The 18,301-nt window shown below is 38.3% G+C and overlaps 1 protein-coding gene across 3 annotated transcripts in view; it reads left to right on the top strand.

The window, feature by feature from the left end:
• Positions 1 to 18,301, top strand: part of ECPAS (Ecm29 proteasome adaptor and scaffold) — a 77,059-nt gene that overhangs the window by 41,785 nt on the left and 16,973 nt on the right. For all 3 annotated transcript variants that reach the window (XM_087716162.1, XM_087716161.1, XM_087716164.1), the window contains 15 exons: positions 328 to 493; positions 1,757 to 1,929; positions 2,492 to 2,593; positions 3,527 to 3,650; positions 4,831 to 4,976; positions 6,176 to 6,230; positions 7,111 to 7,225; positions 8,061 to 8,129; positions 9,361 to 9,478; positions 9,778 to 9,945; positions 12,593 to 12,672; positions 13,511 to 13,616; positions 14,193 to 14,240; positions 14,404 to 14,525; positions 17,197 to 17,347. In XM_087716162.1, the coding sequence (XP_087572288.1) occupies positions 328 to 493; positions 1,757 to 1,929; positions 2,492 to 2,593; positions 3,527 to 3,650; positions 4,831 to 4,976; positions 6,176 to 6,230; positions 7,111 to 7,225; positions 8,061 to 8,129; positions 9,361 to 9,478; positions 9,778 to 9,945; positions 12,593 to 12,672; positions 13,511 to 13,616; positions 14,193 to 14,240; positions 14,404 to 14,525; positions 17,197 to 17,347 (1,743 nt within the window). The remainder of the gene's footprint in view (positions 1 to 327; positions 494 to 1,756; positions 1,930 to 2,491; positions 2,594 to 3,526; positions 3,651 to 4,830; positions 4,977 to 6,175; positions 6,231 to 7,110; positions 7,226 to 8,060; positions 8,130 to 9,360; positions 9,479 to 9,777; positions 9,946 to 12,592; positions 12,673 to 13,510; positions 13,617 to 14,192; positions 14,241 to 14,403; positions 14,526 to 17,196; positions 17,348 to 18,301) is intronic.

The raw sequence follows: 18,301 nt of genomic DNA, 5'->3' as shown, positions 1-18,301 counted from the left end.
GAAGTCCTTGTCTGAGGAAAAAAATCTTTGCTTTTAGTTAGTGCATATATATCGCAGTAGCTTAGAAAAAAATCACTTTCATCAGAATGAAAGCATTGATTTTTCTAAGAAGCTATATCGCATGTTTATAAGTAGAGGGGAAAATAATCAATATGCATGGATATACTATTTTAATTTTAGGCTATTAAAACTCACACTATTATCTTTAAATATAAGAAGGCTGTTCAAAATGTTTTAAATACTCATGTACACACATATGCACACATATATAGATATATCTTAATGAATTGTTAACTTGTTTTTGGATTGTCATTCTTTTCACTGCAGAATCTGGAAATGCAACATGGATCATTATTGGCTCTGGGGTTCACAGTAGGACGGTATTTGTCAAAAAGAAAAATGAAAATAATAGAACTACATGGTATAGAAGACCGAAATACCATTGTAACACCGGAACAAGACCAGCTGATAAAATCAACAACAGAAACTATAGGTCAGTCTGCACGTTTGCACTTTCCCTGTATTCTTGGCCCATTTCGTTGGTTTTGAAAAATGAAATAACTTTTGGCCCATTGTGCTGCTTTACCTATCTCTTACTTGAAGTCTTTGTCATAAAACTCATATAACATAATAGTAATCTCAAACTTCTCTCATTTCATTGTTTAATGATGTGATATTTGATTCACAAATCATATGAAAACAGATTTAACTAGTTGCAAGTAATGTACCTGGCATTAAAAATATATTAGTGTTATCTGAGCATGAGCCACTGGCAAATAAAGCCACATAATGGGCTGCTATTTAATTAGCACTGAAGATTCTGTCTTGAAATAGATAATGAGATAAAATGTAGTGTGACTGAATATAAAATTTAAATGAACTAGGATTATGCATATTAGAATAAAGTATCTTTGAGATTTTATAAGTAATAATCTTGAACTGTACTCAAATACGTTGCTCTGCATGTTGCAAAACTTACCGTATTTTTCAGAGTATAAGACGCACCCTTTTCTCTCAAAAAAGAGGCTGAAAATCTGGGTGCATCTTATACACTGAATACAGCATTTTTTGCCTCCCGAAACCCTACCCCTTCACCAAAATGGCTGTGCATAGCCTTTTGGAGGTTTATAGGATGCTCCTGGGGGCTGGGGAGGGCAGACATGAGCGACAACGGACTGTTTTTTGCTCAATTCCCCGTCCCCCCAGACCCCAGGAGCACGCTATAAGCCTCCTAAAGGCTATGCATGCCCCTTTTTGCTTGTTTTGGGGGGGACTCACCCCCCCCCGGAGCACTCTACAAGCCTCCTAAAGGCTATTTGTGCCCTTTTATTTGAAAAAAAAAACAAGCCCGTTTCCCCAAAAAACGGGCCATTTTTGGGAGGTCTGCAGAGTGCAAAAAATATTTTTTTAAAAAATTGCCTCTTCAAAATCTTGGTGCGTCTTATACTCCGGTGTGTCTTATAATCTGAAAAATACGGTATTTTTTGTTGGTACAAATGCTGGGAATTTCTGCGAGTATTCATTTTCTCTGAAAAATATACTTCTCCCACTTGAGGCATGTGTTCAGAAGAATGCAAAAGTTATTAACTGTTTTAAGTTTGGCCTGATATAGGCATAAGGCTAGAAACAGACCATGAGTTCAAGTCCTGCCCTAGTCACTTATGGGCTAAGACCATCTTAGAGGCTGTTCCTTCAGGATACAATCTGCTGGATTTTAAAGGGAAAAATACCAAGTAATCTTTCTACCTTTCACTAGGTTCTTTTTTGGATAGTACATCACCACTTCTAGCAATAGCTGCATGTACAGCACTGGGGGAAATTGGCAGGAATGCACCTTTGCCCATCCCCAACGAAGGCAGTGGTTTTACAAAACTCCATCTTGTTGAAAGTTTACTGGCCAGAATTCCCTCTGGCAAAGAAACTAATAAGGTAATGTTTTGCAACATTGTTACAATTCTCCTATGAGTAAAAGATCTTTGAGCTCTATTGTTTTCTTGTAGACATTTCACTGCCCAAACTAGGTAGCATTATCAGTACTAGAAAGGAATGGGAATTGCTTTCACTTATATTCTAGTGCAGGGTTGTCAAACTTCTGGCTTGTGGGCTGGATGCGTAATGCACTGCCACGCTTATGCCCGGTTTAGCAGAGGGGGAAAAAGTCCCGATATGTCATGTGATGCCACCGTGACAATGTGAGCTTGACATCCTTGTTCTAGTGGCTTACTGTATCAGTGTTGGTGGGAGTAATCTTGGTCAGTTCTTTTTGGTTGGGCTATTTACTGTTAGCTGGTTTGGCAGTTCTTTGACTAGGGTATTGTTTATTTCTTGATTGTTGGTCTGATGTTAATCGTGGTATTAATTTATTAAGCTCATCTGGTTTTTTTCCTGATGGGGAAGTGTTTTGGTTTTCCCATTTTAATCTAGTAGATTTTAAAATAACACTCTTTCTCACTCTTACTCTTCCTCCTCCACCCCTCATGATATTTTTAAGATGAAAGAAAGAGCTATTCAAACACTGGGCTACTTTCCAGTAGGGGATGGAGATTTTCCTCATCAGAAGCTACTCTTGCAAGGATTAATGGATTCTGTAGAGGTAATTATTTAATTGTCCTCTTAGAATATATATGTGAAGAAAGGGTTGCTTTTATTAATTCATGCCAATTTCTTAAACTGTATCCTCAAATATTTTTTTTGTTCCATTATTTCCCCCCGGTTATAAATGTTTGTAAATGTTGAAAAAAAGTGTCAAATTTAGGAAAACAACACTAATTGCACTCAATGCATAATTATTTTTCACAGTTGCGCTACAGTCAGGAAGTATTGCTACCTTGAACAAGAAGTTTTTGTATAACCTCCTATGCTTCTACATTTCCTGATACGCAGAAGAAAAAATGTCCAGGCCTTGTGTGCCCTTTCAAAGAACTGATCAATCCATTCTTTCGTAATCATTGAAATGATTTCCTCCTTTGTGCTGCAGTTTTGTTCACATATGCCTTTCATCCCATTTTAAATGGGAGGGGGTGGATGGGTGGAATCAGCATCTAATTGGTTAAAATTGAAGTGTGAGCTCTTTCAATTTATTTATATGATGGCCCTATGACTCTGGCCAAGATACAAATTTTAAAAACCAGCATTAAAACCCATGATTCCCCGATGAAATGATCCAATCACCATAAAACCATGAACAAGGCTAACCTAACTTGAATGCCTGGAGAATTTTGTGGCTTTGGAGTGTCCCTATGGGTTGATGACTGAAAATAAATATCATGGTACCTTTCAACTTTTAGTTGGGAAATGGATGAAAATAATGTTATGAGACTTGAAATTAATTTTGACTTGTGACTTAATTTTGATTTAAATGCAGGAATGATTTTTCAAATCAGCTGAAAATTCCATGGTAGAATGTGTAATGACGTATACTATAATTTACTTCTTTGTAATAAATGTACCAGGTTTCTTGCCTAGAAAATGCAACTGGTTTTGATAGTGAGTGAACTGAAATTTAATGTTGTTGTGTGTTTCTCAGGCCAAACAAATTGAATTACAGTTTACGGTTGGTGAAGCTATTACCAGTGCTGCAATAGGGACCAGTTCTGTAGCTGCCCGTGATGCATGGATAGTAGCTGAAGAAGAGTATACTGCTCCTATTGGTAGGTTTGGGCATAGGAATATCTAATAATATGTTTCAGAGAATGATTTTAGTTCCTGATGTATTAAAAAAAAGCTTCTGTTGTTGACCAAACCCAGAATGACAGATTTGTGTTGAAATTTCGCTTCTATTGTTATTTTGACTTTTGAAAAGTCATTTAATATGGAATCTGCTTCAGCATAATTTTTGCACCTACAATTAGCTTTGTGCTTATGAGTGATAATAGAATATAACTCAGTCAAACAACAACTAAATTCCAAAACTAATCTAGTTTCTGTGATGACTTAGAAGGCAAATGCATACTTTATATCCCAGGGTAGTTTGTAATGGTTTTTTATCTATTCATGTTAAATATGTATATACTTTTTTCAAGAAAACAAACTTTTAAAGCAGTTAATACAAACATTACAATAATAACAGCATCAACTTTTCTATTCCACCTGTCAGGCTTGAAAGTAGTCTGTATGATAAAAAGAATCCTGTCATTTATGCCTCTTGTAAAATCTGGTATAATAATCTGGCTTGCTTTGGGAAACATTGGAGAGACTGATTAAAAAAAGAGAGAAAGAAAATATGACAAAATAATCTATATAGCCCTTATTTGTGTATCACTGTAAACTGTAAACATGTTGCATCTTTTGGTAAGCACAAGTTTACATGAACGTATCTGAAATGGGACAAAAGTCCATAATTTATATATAGAATATTTATAGGCAGAATGTGGTGGATTTCAAAAAATTTTAGAACCTTGAGTGGCTTGCTGGCCATGTGACCGGGTGGGAGTGGCCTGCTGGCCATGTGACTGGGTGGCATTGCCAACTTGTAAAATGTGGTGAACCTCACTTAACAACGCTCTTGCTTAGCAACCAAAATGTTGACTCAGAAACTCTGGCATTTGAAGCACGCAAGTCTTAAAGCTGTCAAGTTACAAGACCTTTGCACCCCTAACCCTTTAGAAAAAAAAACCCAGGGGTGTTCAAACTTGACAGCTTTGAGACTTGTGGATTCAACAAGATTTGTGGAATCTCTTCTATAGAAGAGGTTAGAACTGGCAAGAACCCACCCCTGGGCAGAACCCATGAATATTGAAAGTGAAAACATGGCTGACAAGGCTCTATTTTTCCAATCCTTTTGTTTGCATTATACTTAACTTCTTCTCTGCAATGGTTTCAATGTAACAGATGTGAAAATTAATGATGTGGTTCCCTGGGTCCTGGACGTCATTTTGAATAAGCATATCATAAGTCCCAACCCTCACATAAGACAAGCATCCTGTATTTGGCTGTTATCACTGGTGAAGAAGCTGAGTGCCCACAAAGAAATTAAGGTAGGAAGAAAAAATTATGTCTCATTCTCTTTTTTGAGGTTGTAGGGCTCTGATTTAGTTGACCTGTGATTATATGATGCAGTCTTTTGTCCTCTTGCTTGTCTGTTTCTGAATTCCCATTTTTCTACTTGTTCTCGAAGTGCACTTGCTGGGCAAAAGGGATATGGGTCCATTAATGGAGTTTTTCCAAAACTCATACAAAAGTAGCAATAGCAATAGCAGTTAGACTTATATACCGCTTCATAGGGCTTTCAGCCCTCTCTAAGCGGTTTACAGAGTCAGCATATTGCCCCCAACAACAATCTGGGTCCTCATTTTACCCACCTCGGAAGGATGGAAGGCTGAGTCAACCCTGAGCCGGTGAGATTTGAACTGCAGAACTGCAGTCAGCTGAAGTAGCCTGCAGTGCTGCATTTAACCACTGCGCCACCTCGGCTCTTCAAGTAGAAGAAATTTGTTTGAGACTCACACTTTTATTGTTTTGACAGTGAGGTTGCATGATTCCTGTATTAGCTTGGAAAAAAATCTGCCCTCTAATCATATTTCAAAGGATTATTACCACATCCTTCTACAGAGGATAAAAGAAATTGACATTGTGTTCCCTCAAGAATAAACAATCGGAGGCTTTGCACCAAATGTTGTTCTTCCCTGCTCACAGAGCAAGCCAGAAAAGGGGAGAATTATTCTTATTGGTGAGATTTTAAAATTGGGTTTCAGGTAACAGGTATAAGGTCCTACTTACCACCTATAAAGCGCTCCATGGTAGTGGGTCTGGCTATTTGAGAGACCGCCTTCTGCCAATTACCTCCCTGCGTCCCATCAGATCGCATAGAGCTGGCCTCCTCCGTATTCCATCCGCCAGTCAGTGCCAACTGGCGACTACTCGGAGGAGAGCCTTCTCTGTTGCGGCTCCGACGCTATGGAATAATCTCCCCGTGGAGATTCGCACCCTCACCACCGTCCAGGCCTTCCGCACAGCCCTCAAGATCTGGCTAGCCCGTCAGGCCTGGGGATAAGACTTTACTCTCGCCCCTCCCGAATGTCGAGTGAATGTTGTGGTTTACTGTTTAATTTATTCTCGTTCACACTTCTTTTTGTATTTGTCCTACACTCCCTTTCCCCTTTTACTGTAAGCCGCCCTGAGTCCCCTAATAAATACCTAAATAAAAAAAGTTAAAATCCTCTTTTTTCTTTCATAGTCACATCTCAAAGAGATTCAAACTGCATTTGTATCTACTTTGTCTGACACTGATGGTAAGTAGGAATATGCCTGCATTATTTTGTTCATTGATTAAAAATGCAAGTCCTTATTAAAAACAAAAGTGCTTAAGCTTACAGATGTGGAAAAAAACACAAGATTTCAGTACATAGATATTATTTAAATTGTAACTTGCTCTAAAAACACTAAAAATTTGACATTGAAATTATGTAATACCATTGCAAGATTTTTTCGAGTTGTGATTTTTTTATAAAGCCTTATATTTTTCCAAGTAAAATGTTATTTTACAAAAACTAAATATGAATCATTCTTGAACTTGATCCTGCACCTGTTTTTAATTACATATAAAAATGAAATATGTTGCTGTTGCTGAATGCCACCAAGAAAAAGAAAGGAAACCAAATTGTAGAAGTTCTGCAATGATTTCTATTTGATCTGAATTCTAGTCTTAGTGAGGATTGAAACCAATGTATATGCTGTATAGGAGTTTATAGTATTACTGATTAATATAGCAAAATCAGAAGTAAAGCTGAGAGGTTTTGTTTGTTATCATTTAATCATTTAGGCATTTCAAGTGCAACAGCTTGTCTCTCAAATAAGAACCTCCAGACCTCTGAACTTTCTGCTATTTCAGACATTTTCAGTCTCACAAAGAATTACTTCCATGTTGTGATATGAGAGACTCAGAGGAAACTGCTTGTTATTCTTTCCTGAGGAGTTGGCTTTCTAGCATTAACATCTCTGGCTGTGGTTTTAGAAGTTCTATTATTGCTGTAGATTGTGATATTTTTATACTTTTGATGGCTATATGTGATTGAACTGGTATTGCACTGGTTAATGTTTGGGCATGGAGAACGATATATAGATGTAACAATTGAGTGTAGTAACATTTAATTTGCTTTCTATTTCTTATAGAACTCAGTCAAGATGTTGCTTCTAAAGGTCTTGGTTTGGTGTACGAGCTTGGAAATGAACAAGATCAACAGGAACTAGTTACTACACTTGTTGAAACTCTTATGACTGGGAAAAGGTATTTTAAAGAAACCTTAACTGATAGAATATGTATCAGGAGGCAGGGAATAATTAAAAAAGGGGATTAAAAGTAAGTGAGTTTAAATATAAAGAAAGTTTGGAGGAATGCTTCAGAACATCTGAACTCTTCTGTTCACGTTTCCTATGAATTATATTGAATCAATATGAGCTTTATTTTAAAATTCTGACATTATAAGATATATTTGCTTTCTTCCTGTATGGCAATCTATAATTTGATCTCAGTATGTTATGTTTCAATGTAATTTATTTGGGACTTGTATCCTAAATACTTTAAAGAACAAAGAGCATCTTAGGATAGTGTGGAATGGGTTTGAAAAAGTAATAAAATCCCTTTATCTGTGCAGTGACATTTTTATATTAATAATGTTTCTTGTAACATCTGTATATGATATGGTCAGGTACTTAAATTAAACCTTTTTAAATGGGCAAAAATTCTGCCAGTCATTTGTTAAAGTCTGAGAGAATAGTTGAATTCAGCCTCTTCTTCCTCCTTTTTACTAATATAAAATCAATTGAGTAAATATTTCCAGTTACGATAAATTTAAGAGAAGAGTCCCTATTATGCAAGATCCCCATTTGCAGTGGTGTTTCAATATTCAGGTGAATTTTCCCCCCCAAAATGCACATGTATTCTCTTAAGGATCTTAACCTCTTCTTTTTCCAATTAATTTTGAGATGTAGATCTGCATAAAAATGAGAAGAAATTTGACATGTATAAGTGAGGCAGAACCAAGATATATAATCTGATCCCAAAGAGATACAAAATTAATCTCTTTCACAAGCTTTCATATAATAGACCCCTCTCTTTACAGAGTCAAGCATGAAGTGTCTGGGGAAACTGTGATGTTCCAAGGCTCAGGCCTTGGCAAAACTCCAGATGGGTAAGTTCCTTGATTAATCATGCTATTTGTGAGCCATTGTGTTACTTTAATCTATGGCAGGAGTGTCAAACTGGATTTCTTCGAAGGCTGGATCAGACGCCTCCAGCATTCTGCCGGCCAAAACAGTGCACAGGGGGGCTTGTTAGCAGAGGTACTGTGGGGGCTTGGGCTCCTCTACAGAAATCAGTTCCTGAAACGGTCAGCTTTATGGGGAGCCATCATTCAAAGGCACTTGGTTCATCCTAGTAAATTGATTCTCTGAACTGCTAAAATGTTCCGTGAGCAGCGGGGAATGAGAACAACGTGAAATATTTATACCATTATGGGAACTGGGAAACTAAGGCTCTGCAGTGATTAAGGGCAAATGGGCCATTGCCATCCTTATTTCAAGTGGGGTATATTTTAACCAACATACCCCCTTCAATCTTCTGTACGGGAGCATAAAGAATAAAAGATGCTTCAAAAACTTGGAGGGACAGTTCAGGTGTATAAACCATGTTTGCACCTGTGGCACCATTAGTGGCATCTAAGCAGAGGTTAGCAAAATAAGTCACAATGAAGTTTGTCAGGCATGCCAGTGTCCAAGTTCAGTGGAGAACAGGTTAGAAAAGTATGATGCATCAGCCTTTTCATACATGTCATAAAAGCCCCTGTTCTTGTTCGTTATGGCTGAAACCCAACACAAGCAACATTGTCTGGATTATAGTTTTGTTAAATCACAGCTGTAGCTGGAACTGTTTGCCAGAACCTCCGAAACATTAAAAAAAACCTCTATTTTGTTCCATTTTGTGCACTCATCTGTTAAGCATTGTGTCCAAAGAGCAAATGTCACTTGTTGGGAACTGTGATCATCTGTCTTTCATAGCTGAGCATGGACTAGAGGCAGCAAATGTGAAACCAAAAAAGAAAATAGAAAGCCTTTTACTTTTACATTTAGAACTGTACTGAAGCCTCAAAAAACAAAGAGGGAACAAGACTAAAGCCTTGCCTCTAACTGTATGATCATACTAATTCTGAAAGACAATGGTTTGTTTATTTGATGTTATAGAATATGGAATTGTGTAATGGTGAAAAGATTTTGAATTATTGCATAATTGTCTTAACAAATTTGGTACAAATCTATAATTGAAATATTATTTTGACCCCCATCTCTAAGTGTGCCCTTATCATTGTTTCAGCAAAATAGGACATGTAAGAAGTAGCATTAATCATTTGTTTCTGTTTTCCCAAGCCAGGGTCTTTCTACTTACCAGGAGCTTTGTTCACTTGCAAGCGACCTCAACCAGCCAGATTTGGTGTATAAATTTATGAATTTGGCCAATCATCATGCAATGTGGAATTCTCGGAAGGTATTTGCATGTAGTGGGAATGGTAGAAATTAGAAACAAACAAAAAATCCATCTATGTTTGGGATAATTTTGAAATACTATATCTTCTGTTCTAAATTCTGATCTGAAGCTCAACATTATGAGTAATTGGGATGAATCCGTTACAATGGGAACCTTATATAGAAGAGCTGTTGATTCATATACAAAATACATAATGTTCATTTTGCTTGAATAATTTATGTCTGTTACCAGAAACCTGATTGAACATAAACAGGACACCTAAGTGTCATATAACAATTCTTTTTTCTTGGTTTTCTCAGGGAGCAGCTTTTGGTTTTAATGTGATTGCTACCAAAGCTGGGGAACAGCTGGCTCCTTTTCTTCCTCAACTGCTTCCTCGTCTCTATCGATACCAGTTTGATCCCAATCTTGGCATTCGACAGGCTATGACCAGCATTTGGAATGCACTTGTTACAGATAAATCTGCTGTAAGTGAACACAGAATAATTCTGTCCCAATGTCGTCACCTTTTTCCATTGAGCTGTCACCACTTAAAGTTAATTGTAGATTCTCTCAAATGAAAAAAAACTCAAGGGAAGCCTTGTTGGAGAAAAATAATGTCCTTTTCTAAATGTAAGAGGCACAGTGTGTAATCTTGGATGAGAAAAATACATCAAATGCTTGTTTTTTCTTGTTCAGAACATCAATTTAACCTAAAGAATTTATCATTCTTGGGTCCTGCAAATTAGCAAGATGATACAATAGGATGCATTCTAGTGGAGTTTAGGAGGGTGGTGGTCACAACTGCATGTTCTTTATTTTAATAATGTAATATTTATTTGTAAGATTTCTGATACCCTGTTTCCCCAAACATAAGACCTACTTGGGTAATAAGCCCAATGGGGTTTTTGAGCACATGTGCTAAAATAAGCCCATCCCAAAAATATTGCAACATAGCAGCAGCCACGAGGTGACTATACTTGCAGCCTCCTGCACCTCAAAAATAAGACCTCCCCAAAAATAAGGCCAAAAGAAAATAAGACCCTGTCTTATTTTTCGGACACACACATATATACATATATACATACATATATACATACATACATACATACATATATTTTGTATTTGTGCTGATAAATAAATAAAGGGAGACTAGTATAGATCTATTTCAAGCTATTTAGCTCTCATCAGCTAGCCATACCCTTACTGGGAATCGAACCTGTGCTGTATTGCATCTTAGGCAGATGTGTTAACCACTAAGCCACAGAGTTCGACTCCTTATCAGCCAAGCCAGGGTGAAAGGTATCTATTTAGAGTTACAACCCCCGGTATGCCCAAATATGGGAGGAAGATCACTACTTCCAGGGTATGGCTAGCTGATGAGAGCTAAATAGCTTGAAATAGATCTATACTAGTCTCCCTTTATTTATTTATCAGCACAAATACAACAAATGTAACAAAAAGGCAACAGTAAAAATATTGGGTTTCTGTCTGGATGGTCTCTTGTGATGAGCCGAAGGACAGAGAATGGAAGTAGTGATCTTCCTCCCATATTTGGGCATACTGGGGGTTGTAACTCTAAATGGATATACACACACGCACACACACACATACACACACACACACACACACACACACACACACACATATATATATACATATATATACATATATATATATATATATATATATAAGCATTGAATAAGAAATTGTTTTATCAATAAACAATTATCAGAATACAGTATATACACACACATATAGTCCTATATTACATACTTCCAATATATGTTGTTTATAGGAATACAGCAAATACATATGAAGAAGCCTAAGTCTTTCTTAAGTTCCTGCCTGCATTAAGGATTACAGTCAAAAACACAATAGACTGTTTTTAATTATCTATTTATCTAAAAGAAAAAGAAAACATGTGATAAGTACATGTGTGAAGTATGAGAACATGTGGCTAGTCGTCGTTTTTCTTTTCTGTATTTGTTAGAATGATATAAATAAATATATATATATATATATATATATATATATTTATTTATTTATTTAAAGTCACAACCCCTGGTATGCCCAAATATGGGAGGAAGTTCACTGCTTCCATTCTCTGTGCATCAGGTCGTCACAAGAGACCATCCAGACAGAAACCCAATATTTTTACTGTTGCCTTTGTTACATTTGTGTTGTATTTGTGCTGATAAATAAATTGTATTTATTTATTTATTTATTTATCTATCTATCTTTATCAGCACAAATACAACACACAGACACAGACACACACACACACACACACACACACACACACACACACACACACACACATATATATATATATATATATATATATATATATATATATATATATATATATATATATATATATAGGTTCCTTCAACACATAGAGCAAAATCAACATAGGAAAATCACTGTATAAAACGTATACAGATAGCCCTCTATTTACGACCGCAATTTAGCCCAAAATTTCTTTTGTTAAGCGAGACATTTGTTAAGTGAGTTTTGCCCCATTTTACAAGCTTTCTTGCCACAGTTGTTAAGTGAATCACTGCAGTTGATAAGTTAGTATCCCAGTTGTTAAGTGAATTTTGATCACATGATCATGGGCATGCTGCAGAAGTTCTAACTGTGAAAAATAAGTCACATTTTTCAGTGCTGTTGTAACTTTGAACAGCCACTAAATAAACTGTCGTAAGTCAAGGACTACCTGTACGTGCATGTGCTATGAATGTGAGGCAACTATACTATAGGGATACGTGATAACAATATCATGATAATATTTTTTTACCTGCATAATAATAGCTGTGCATTCATCTATAGTCATCACCACATAATGTTCTGTGCCTCCAAAATAGTTTAGGATAATAGTTTATAATAATTAGAATGATTCTAATTAATCTCATATTAGCCCATTTTGTTATCTTCTTACGCTGTTTCTGAATGATAATACCTACAAAGCAGTAAAAACGCTTTCAAGATAATCATTTTTTGCATTAGGTTTCTGTTTCATTGTAGTTTATTGTTGACTTATAGGAAATTATTGCTATAAATGTTCAGTTTCTTCACTCTTTTCGGTGTGCGAATGCTTTTAATAGTTCAAAATATTTTCTACTGATTCAGGTGGACAAATACATGAAAGAAATTCTTGATGATTTAATAAGCAACCTGACTAGCAATATGTGGCGAATTCGAGAGTCAAGGTATGCATTTCTAAAGTCAGCTCATGATTAAATTAAAATAATTGGTGTTTTGAAAATCAAATACTTACATGCATATTTTCTCTATATTGGGTTTTCAGGATTTATTTATCTAATTCTGTAAGTTATGTGAGCTGTACATTTTGGAGCTGGGGGCAGATTTTGTAATATTAGAGTACAAATATTTGGAAGTAAGTCATACAAGTTAGCAGGAAAGCTTAATTATGAAAAATATATTATACATAATTTTTTGTTTGTTTTCTACCATATAATTTAAGTTGATATAAGCTGTACTAAATAATTACATTTCTGGAACTTTTTTTGACATTGATGCAAAGTACCATTAGGGACCTTATATAATACCACCCATAATATTTAATTAAGAGGGGTATTGTACTAAACTATAGCAAATAAGCCCTGTCTTTGCATGCACACTCCTATATAACCTAGCCTTCAGTTCTGCTGTGGGCATGAACAAGGAAATATTTATTATGTTGTAGAACTAAGTGAATTGTGGTTTTTGTTAAATATGGTTTGTTTAAAACAGTTAATTTAAATCATTGATGCTAGTTATAGATGAATACATAATCACATTAAGTGTTTCCTTAGAAATAGAGAACATGTTATAAGCACTAATTGTAAGATTGCAGTTTGTTTAAAAAGGTAGCTTGAAAAGGGAGATTAATTCTACTTTACGAAATTTAGGTGTACAGGCATTACTGTCTCCGAGTTATGTTATTCTTCTACACTTTTAAATATTGTACATGTTTGGGGAAACAGAATTTTTTATTTTATTGAAACTTCATATTATCAAAACATGGTAATTAAACTCTTTCCACAGCTGTTTAGCACTGAATGACTTGCTAAGAGGAAGACCTTTGGATGAGATTATTCATAAACTTCCAGAAATATGGGAAACACTCTTTAGAGTGCAAGATGATATAAAGGTACTAAAAAGTTTCATTTTCTAATATTGGGAAATTACTGTAATCATTGTAGGCAAAGAATAGCTCACAACCAATAAGGCTTGTATGCTTCCTCTGGTGTTATGCTGGGAATTCCCAGAACTCAACGTTCCTGAATGATAAACACACTTTTGTTGTCCATTTTAGATTTCAACCTTTATGGCAAAAATATTTGAGCTTTATACATAAAAGGGAAATACTTAGACTAGAAAATGATATTCAGCCTAGAAATTGGGCTGTATTTTGAAAAGTATTTATAGAACATTAAAGGAGTCAGATGGTTTTGATTTAGATTCTTTCCTTTCTCCTCATTTCTGTAAAGCGGGATTAGCAATCTTATTCTCTGCAAGCTTTATACACACAACCCCTTGATATCAAGGAATGTGAATTTTAAATTATTTTTGTGGGTTTCCAAACAAGCACCTTTGTTTGAAAAAGAGATTTATATTTTCTTGAAAATATACACCATTCAGGCAAAATCACTCCATTAATAGTGTCTGAGATTAAAATTGGAAATTTAAAATTTTTCTTTTCCCCCTTTCTCCTTTTCTTTTTCAGGAATCTGTACGAAAGGCAGCAGAGTTAGCCCTGAAAACGCTAAGTAAGGTATATTCTCATAATCACTCCAATAACTTCAAGAATTTTACATCATTCTGTGACTCAGTTTGAGCCATAGCACAAAGAATATCTTCAGAACATCTGTGCTCATAATGGTTCCCATCTGCCATTTGCATGTTGTTGTTTTTGTTTTGTTTTGTTTTGTTTTAAGGTGTGTGTGAAGATGTGTGACCCATCTAAAGGAGTTGCAGGCCAGAAAATCATAGCCGTACTTTTGCCATGTCTTCTTGATAAAGGAATGATGAATACGGTGACTGAAGTGCGGACCCTGAGGTACCTTATCCTTAAATTTTTTTCCCTGCTCACGTTTCGAAATCTCATATCCAGAAACGATTTCAGCAGGACTTTACCCATCGTTCTTTCTCTTCATCGCTGAAATGAAATAAATGAATCCGAGGAATATATTTTTACAATAAATGATAATTTCTAGATTCCTCTATGATAGCATCCAGTGGTGGATTGCTGCCAGTTCAGGCAGTTCAGGCGAACCGCTAGTTCCGATGACCAACTGGCCCTGCCCATCTGCACCCGCCCTATCCTGTTCTATATTTCCTTTCTGTCCATTTCCTTTCTGGTTCAGCTGATTCACGCGGCACAGTTGATTTCACACCTCCACTGTTCTACTTACGGGGCTGCCTTAGAAGGTAAGCAGCTGAGCTTCAAATTGCTGTATTTTGAACGCTGCATGCAAGCGTCTTAGGCGCACAAGCACACGAGCACTGAACCTCTTGTTGAACTTGTTGCAGCCCACCACTGGTAGTATCCCATGATTTGCTTAGGTGTGCTTTTCTAATTGAATCATAGTTGGCTGGCCTTGCACCACCCACTAAAGTGATTATCATGATTTATGAACCAAGGAAAGTCAATGTAGAAAATATGCTTAATTATATGCATAATATACAACCACCTAGGTGGGAAAATCATCATTGCACCAATTAAAGAGTCCTACAGTTGCTACAACCAGCTGTGGAAAGAGCCAGTCTAACTTGCTATAAGTACAGCCGCTGAAATTAATAGATTGGATGAAGCTGTCTACCTGGATCCGTTTCAGTCGGGTTTCAGGCCCGGATACAGCACGGAGACGGCATTGGTCGCGTTGGTCAATGATCTCTGGCGGGCCCGGGACAGGGGCTGCTCCTCTGTCCTGGTCCTATTAAACCTCTCAGCGGCTTTCGATACAATCGACCATGTTATCCTACTGCGACGACTCGAGGGGTTGGGAGTGGGGGGGCACCGTTTTACGGTGGTTCTCCTACCTGTCGGATTGGTCACAGTTTGTGTTGACCGGAGGGCAGGGATCGACCCCGAGGTGCGGCACTTGTGGGGTGCCCCAGGGGTTGGTTCTCTCACCCCTCCTGTTCAACATATATATGAAACCACTGGGTGAGATCATCCATGGTTTGGGGGTACGGTATCATCAATATGCTGATGATACCCAACTTTTCATCTCTATCCTAAACCACCCAAACGATGCCTTCGACGTGATGTCCCGATGCCTGGAGGCTGTGCGGATCTGGATGGGGAGGAACAGGCTCAAGCTCAATCCCTCCAAGATGGAGTGGCTGTGGTTTCCGTCATCCCGATTTGTGCATCTTGTTCCATCTTTGATGATAGGGGGAGAAATTTAGACCCCTCAGAGAGGGCCCGCAATCTGGACGTCCTCCTGGATACACGGCTTAGTTTAGAAGAACACCTGACGGCCATGACCAGGGGGGCCTTTTACCAGGTTCGCCTGGTACGTCAGGTGCGCCCCTTCCTGGATCGGGATGCTCTGTGAACAGTCACTCATGCCCTCGTCCTTTCTCGCCTGGACTACTGTAACGCTCTCTACATGGGGCTGCCCTTGAAGAGCACCCGGAAGCTTCAACTGGTTCAGAATGCGGCTGCGCGGCTTATCATGGGGGCACCCAGATGCTCCCATGTTACACCCCTTTTAGGAGGCCTGCACTGGTTGCCGGTTGTCTTGGTGTGATTCAAGGTACTAATTATAGCAATAGCAGTTAGACTTATATACCGCTTCATAGGGCTTTCAGTCCTCTCTAAGCGGTTTACAGAGTCAGCATATTGCCCCCAACAACAATCCGGGTCCTCATTTTACCCACCTCGGAAGGATGGAAGGCTGAGTCAACCCTGAGCCGGTGAGATTTGAACAGCCGAACTGCAGAACTGCAGTCAGCTGAAGTAGCCTGCAGTGCTGCATTTAACCACTGCGCCACCTCGGCTCTGTGACCTTTAAAGCACTCCATGGCTTAGGCTCAGGATACCTGCGAGACCACCTACTGCCACTGGTAGCCTCCCATCGTCCAGTGCGATCCCACAGAGTTGGCCTCCTCAGGGTGCCGTCGGCCAAACAGTGTTGGCTAGTGACCCCCAGGGGGAGAGCCTTCTCTGTGGGAGCGCCTTCCCTCTGGAATGAGCTGCCCCCGGAGCTTCGTATAATCCCCAACCTCCGGTCCTTCCGACGCACCCTAAAAAGTTGGCTTTTCCGGCAAGCCAGCCTGGCCTGAACAAAACAAAACAAATTATTGATCACTGTTAATTTTAATTCGATTTTCTTTTTAAAAAAATGTCATTGTCAATTTTAATTGGGTTTGGGATATTCTATTTAATTTTTTTTAACTTTTGTATTATGTGTTTCTTTTAATGTTGTACGCCGCCCTGTGTCCTTGGGAGAAGGGCGGCATATAAATCTAATAAACCTAAACCTATACCTAAACCTTTTGATGAGAGAGACATTTATGGCCCAGAAAGTAGATAATATAAGCTTCCTGAGAATTTGCTGCATTTCATTTATCTTTTGAACTACTTTGTTTTAGCGAATGGAAGTTAAATTCGGGAGCAGATTGTTTTCTGACACCTAAACAATATTCATTATGCGGCTGGATGGATTACCAGCAATGGAGAGGAATGTAAATGTGCTTGTCTTCCTCATTTTTATTTATAGCATTAATACCCTGGTGAAGATCAGTAAAAGTGCTGGGGCCATGCTAAAACCACATGCACCAAAGCTCATCCCAGCTTTGTTGGAATCCCTGAGTGTTTTGGAGCCTCAGGTCCTCAACTATTTGAGCCTGCGTGCTACAGAGCAAGAAAAGGTAAGGGCACCATGAAGTAAGAAGATTTCTCATTTATTTATAAAAAGCATCAGCTATGCTGGACTAAAGGCTGTCTAGCAGAGGAGGGAATGAGATTAGTTACATCATCAGTTATTTTCATACAGTTGAGATATCTACATGATATTTTAATTTTTAATTAAAATTCATAGTAAATAATTAGCAGTGTATACAAATTAGCTTTACTTAATTTGTTTATACTGTTTAACTAAAATATTGTCGAGTTTAAAAATTTTATGGGAATTATTCCTCAATCACTCTTAACATAATATTGCTTGTTACCAGTGACGTGCGGTGAGGTTTATGGCTGGTGAGGCAGTTCTCTCCCCCGACACCCCACTGACTAAAGCATTTTCTTTCGCCTGCCTGTGCTCGCAGCAGAGCTCAGGCAGGCAAAAGGAAGCGCTTTAGTCAGTGCGGTGTCGGGGGAGAGAAGAGAATGCCTAAGTATTCTCTCCTCTCCCCCGACACCCCACTGACTAAAGCACTTTCTTTCGTCCGCCTGAGCTGGCAGGCTGCCGTGGACACAGATGTGGGCGAAAGAAAGTGACTTTTGCCCACCTGTGCTGGCGGGCTGCCGCTTTCTTTTGCCCACCTGTGTCCGCGGCAGCCCACCAGCAGAGGCAGGTCTTTCGACCGCCTCTGCTGGCGGGATGCCGCAGACACAGGCAGGCGAAAGAAAGTCTCTTTCGCCGGCCTCTGCTGGCGGGCTGCTGTGGACACAGAGGCGGGCAAAAGAAAATGAATTTCGCCTGCCTGAGCTGATGGGCTGCCCTCCCTGCCTCTCCTACCCCCTTCCCTCTCTTCACTCAAACAAACTCTCAAACAAGGACACACACAGACACACAGACAAAGTTGCACCAGGAGGATTAAGTTTGAATTCCTCCCTCCGACCCACATGTACATGTACCTTTTCCAGCTGTTTCAGAGAGGATT

Source organism: Thamnophis sirtalis, unplaced genomic scaffold (assembly GCF_051295495.1).
Source record: "Thamnophis sirtalis isolate CommonGarterSnake01/CBP01778 unplaced genomic scaffold, rThaSir2_p1.2 scaffold_5, whole genome shotgun sequence".
NCBI lineage: Eukaryota > Metazoa > Chordata > Lepidosauria > Squamata > Natricidae > Thamnophis > Thamnophis sirtalis.
Note: the sequence above shows the minus strand (reverse complement) of the source record. Positions and strands in the feature narration are given on the sequence as shown.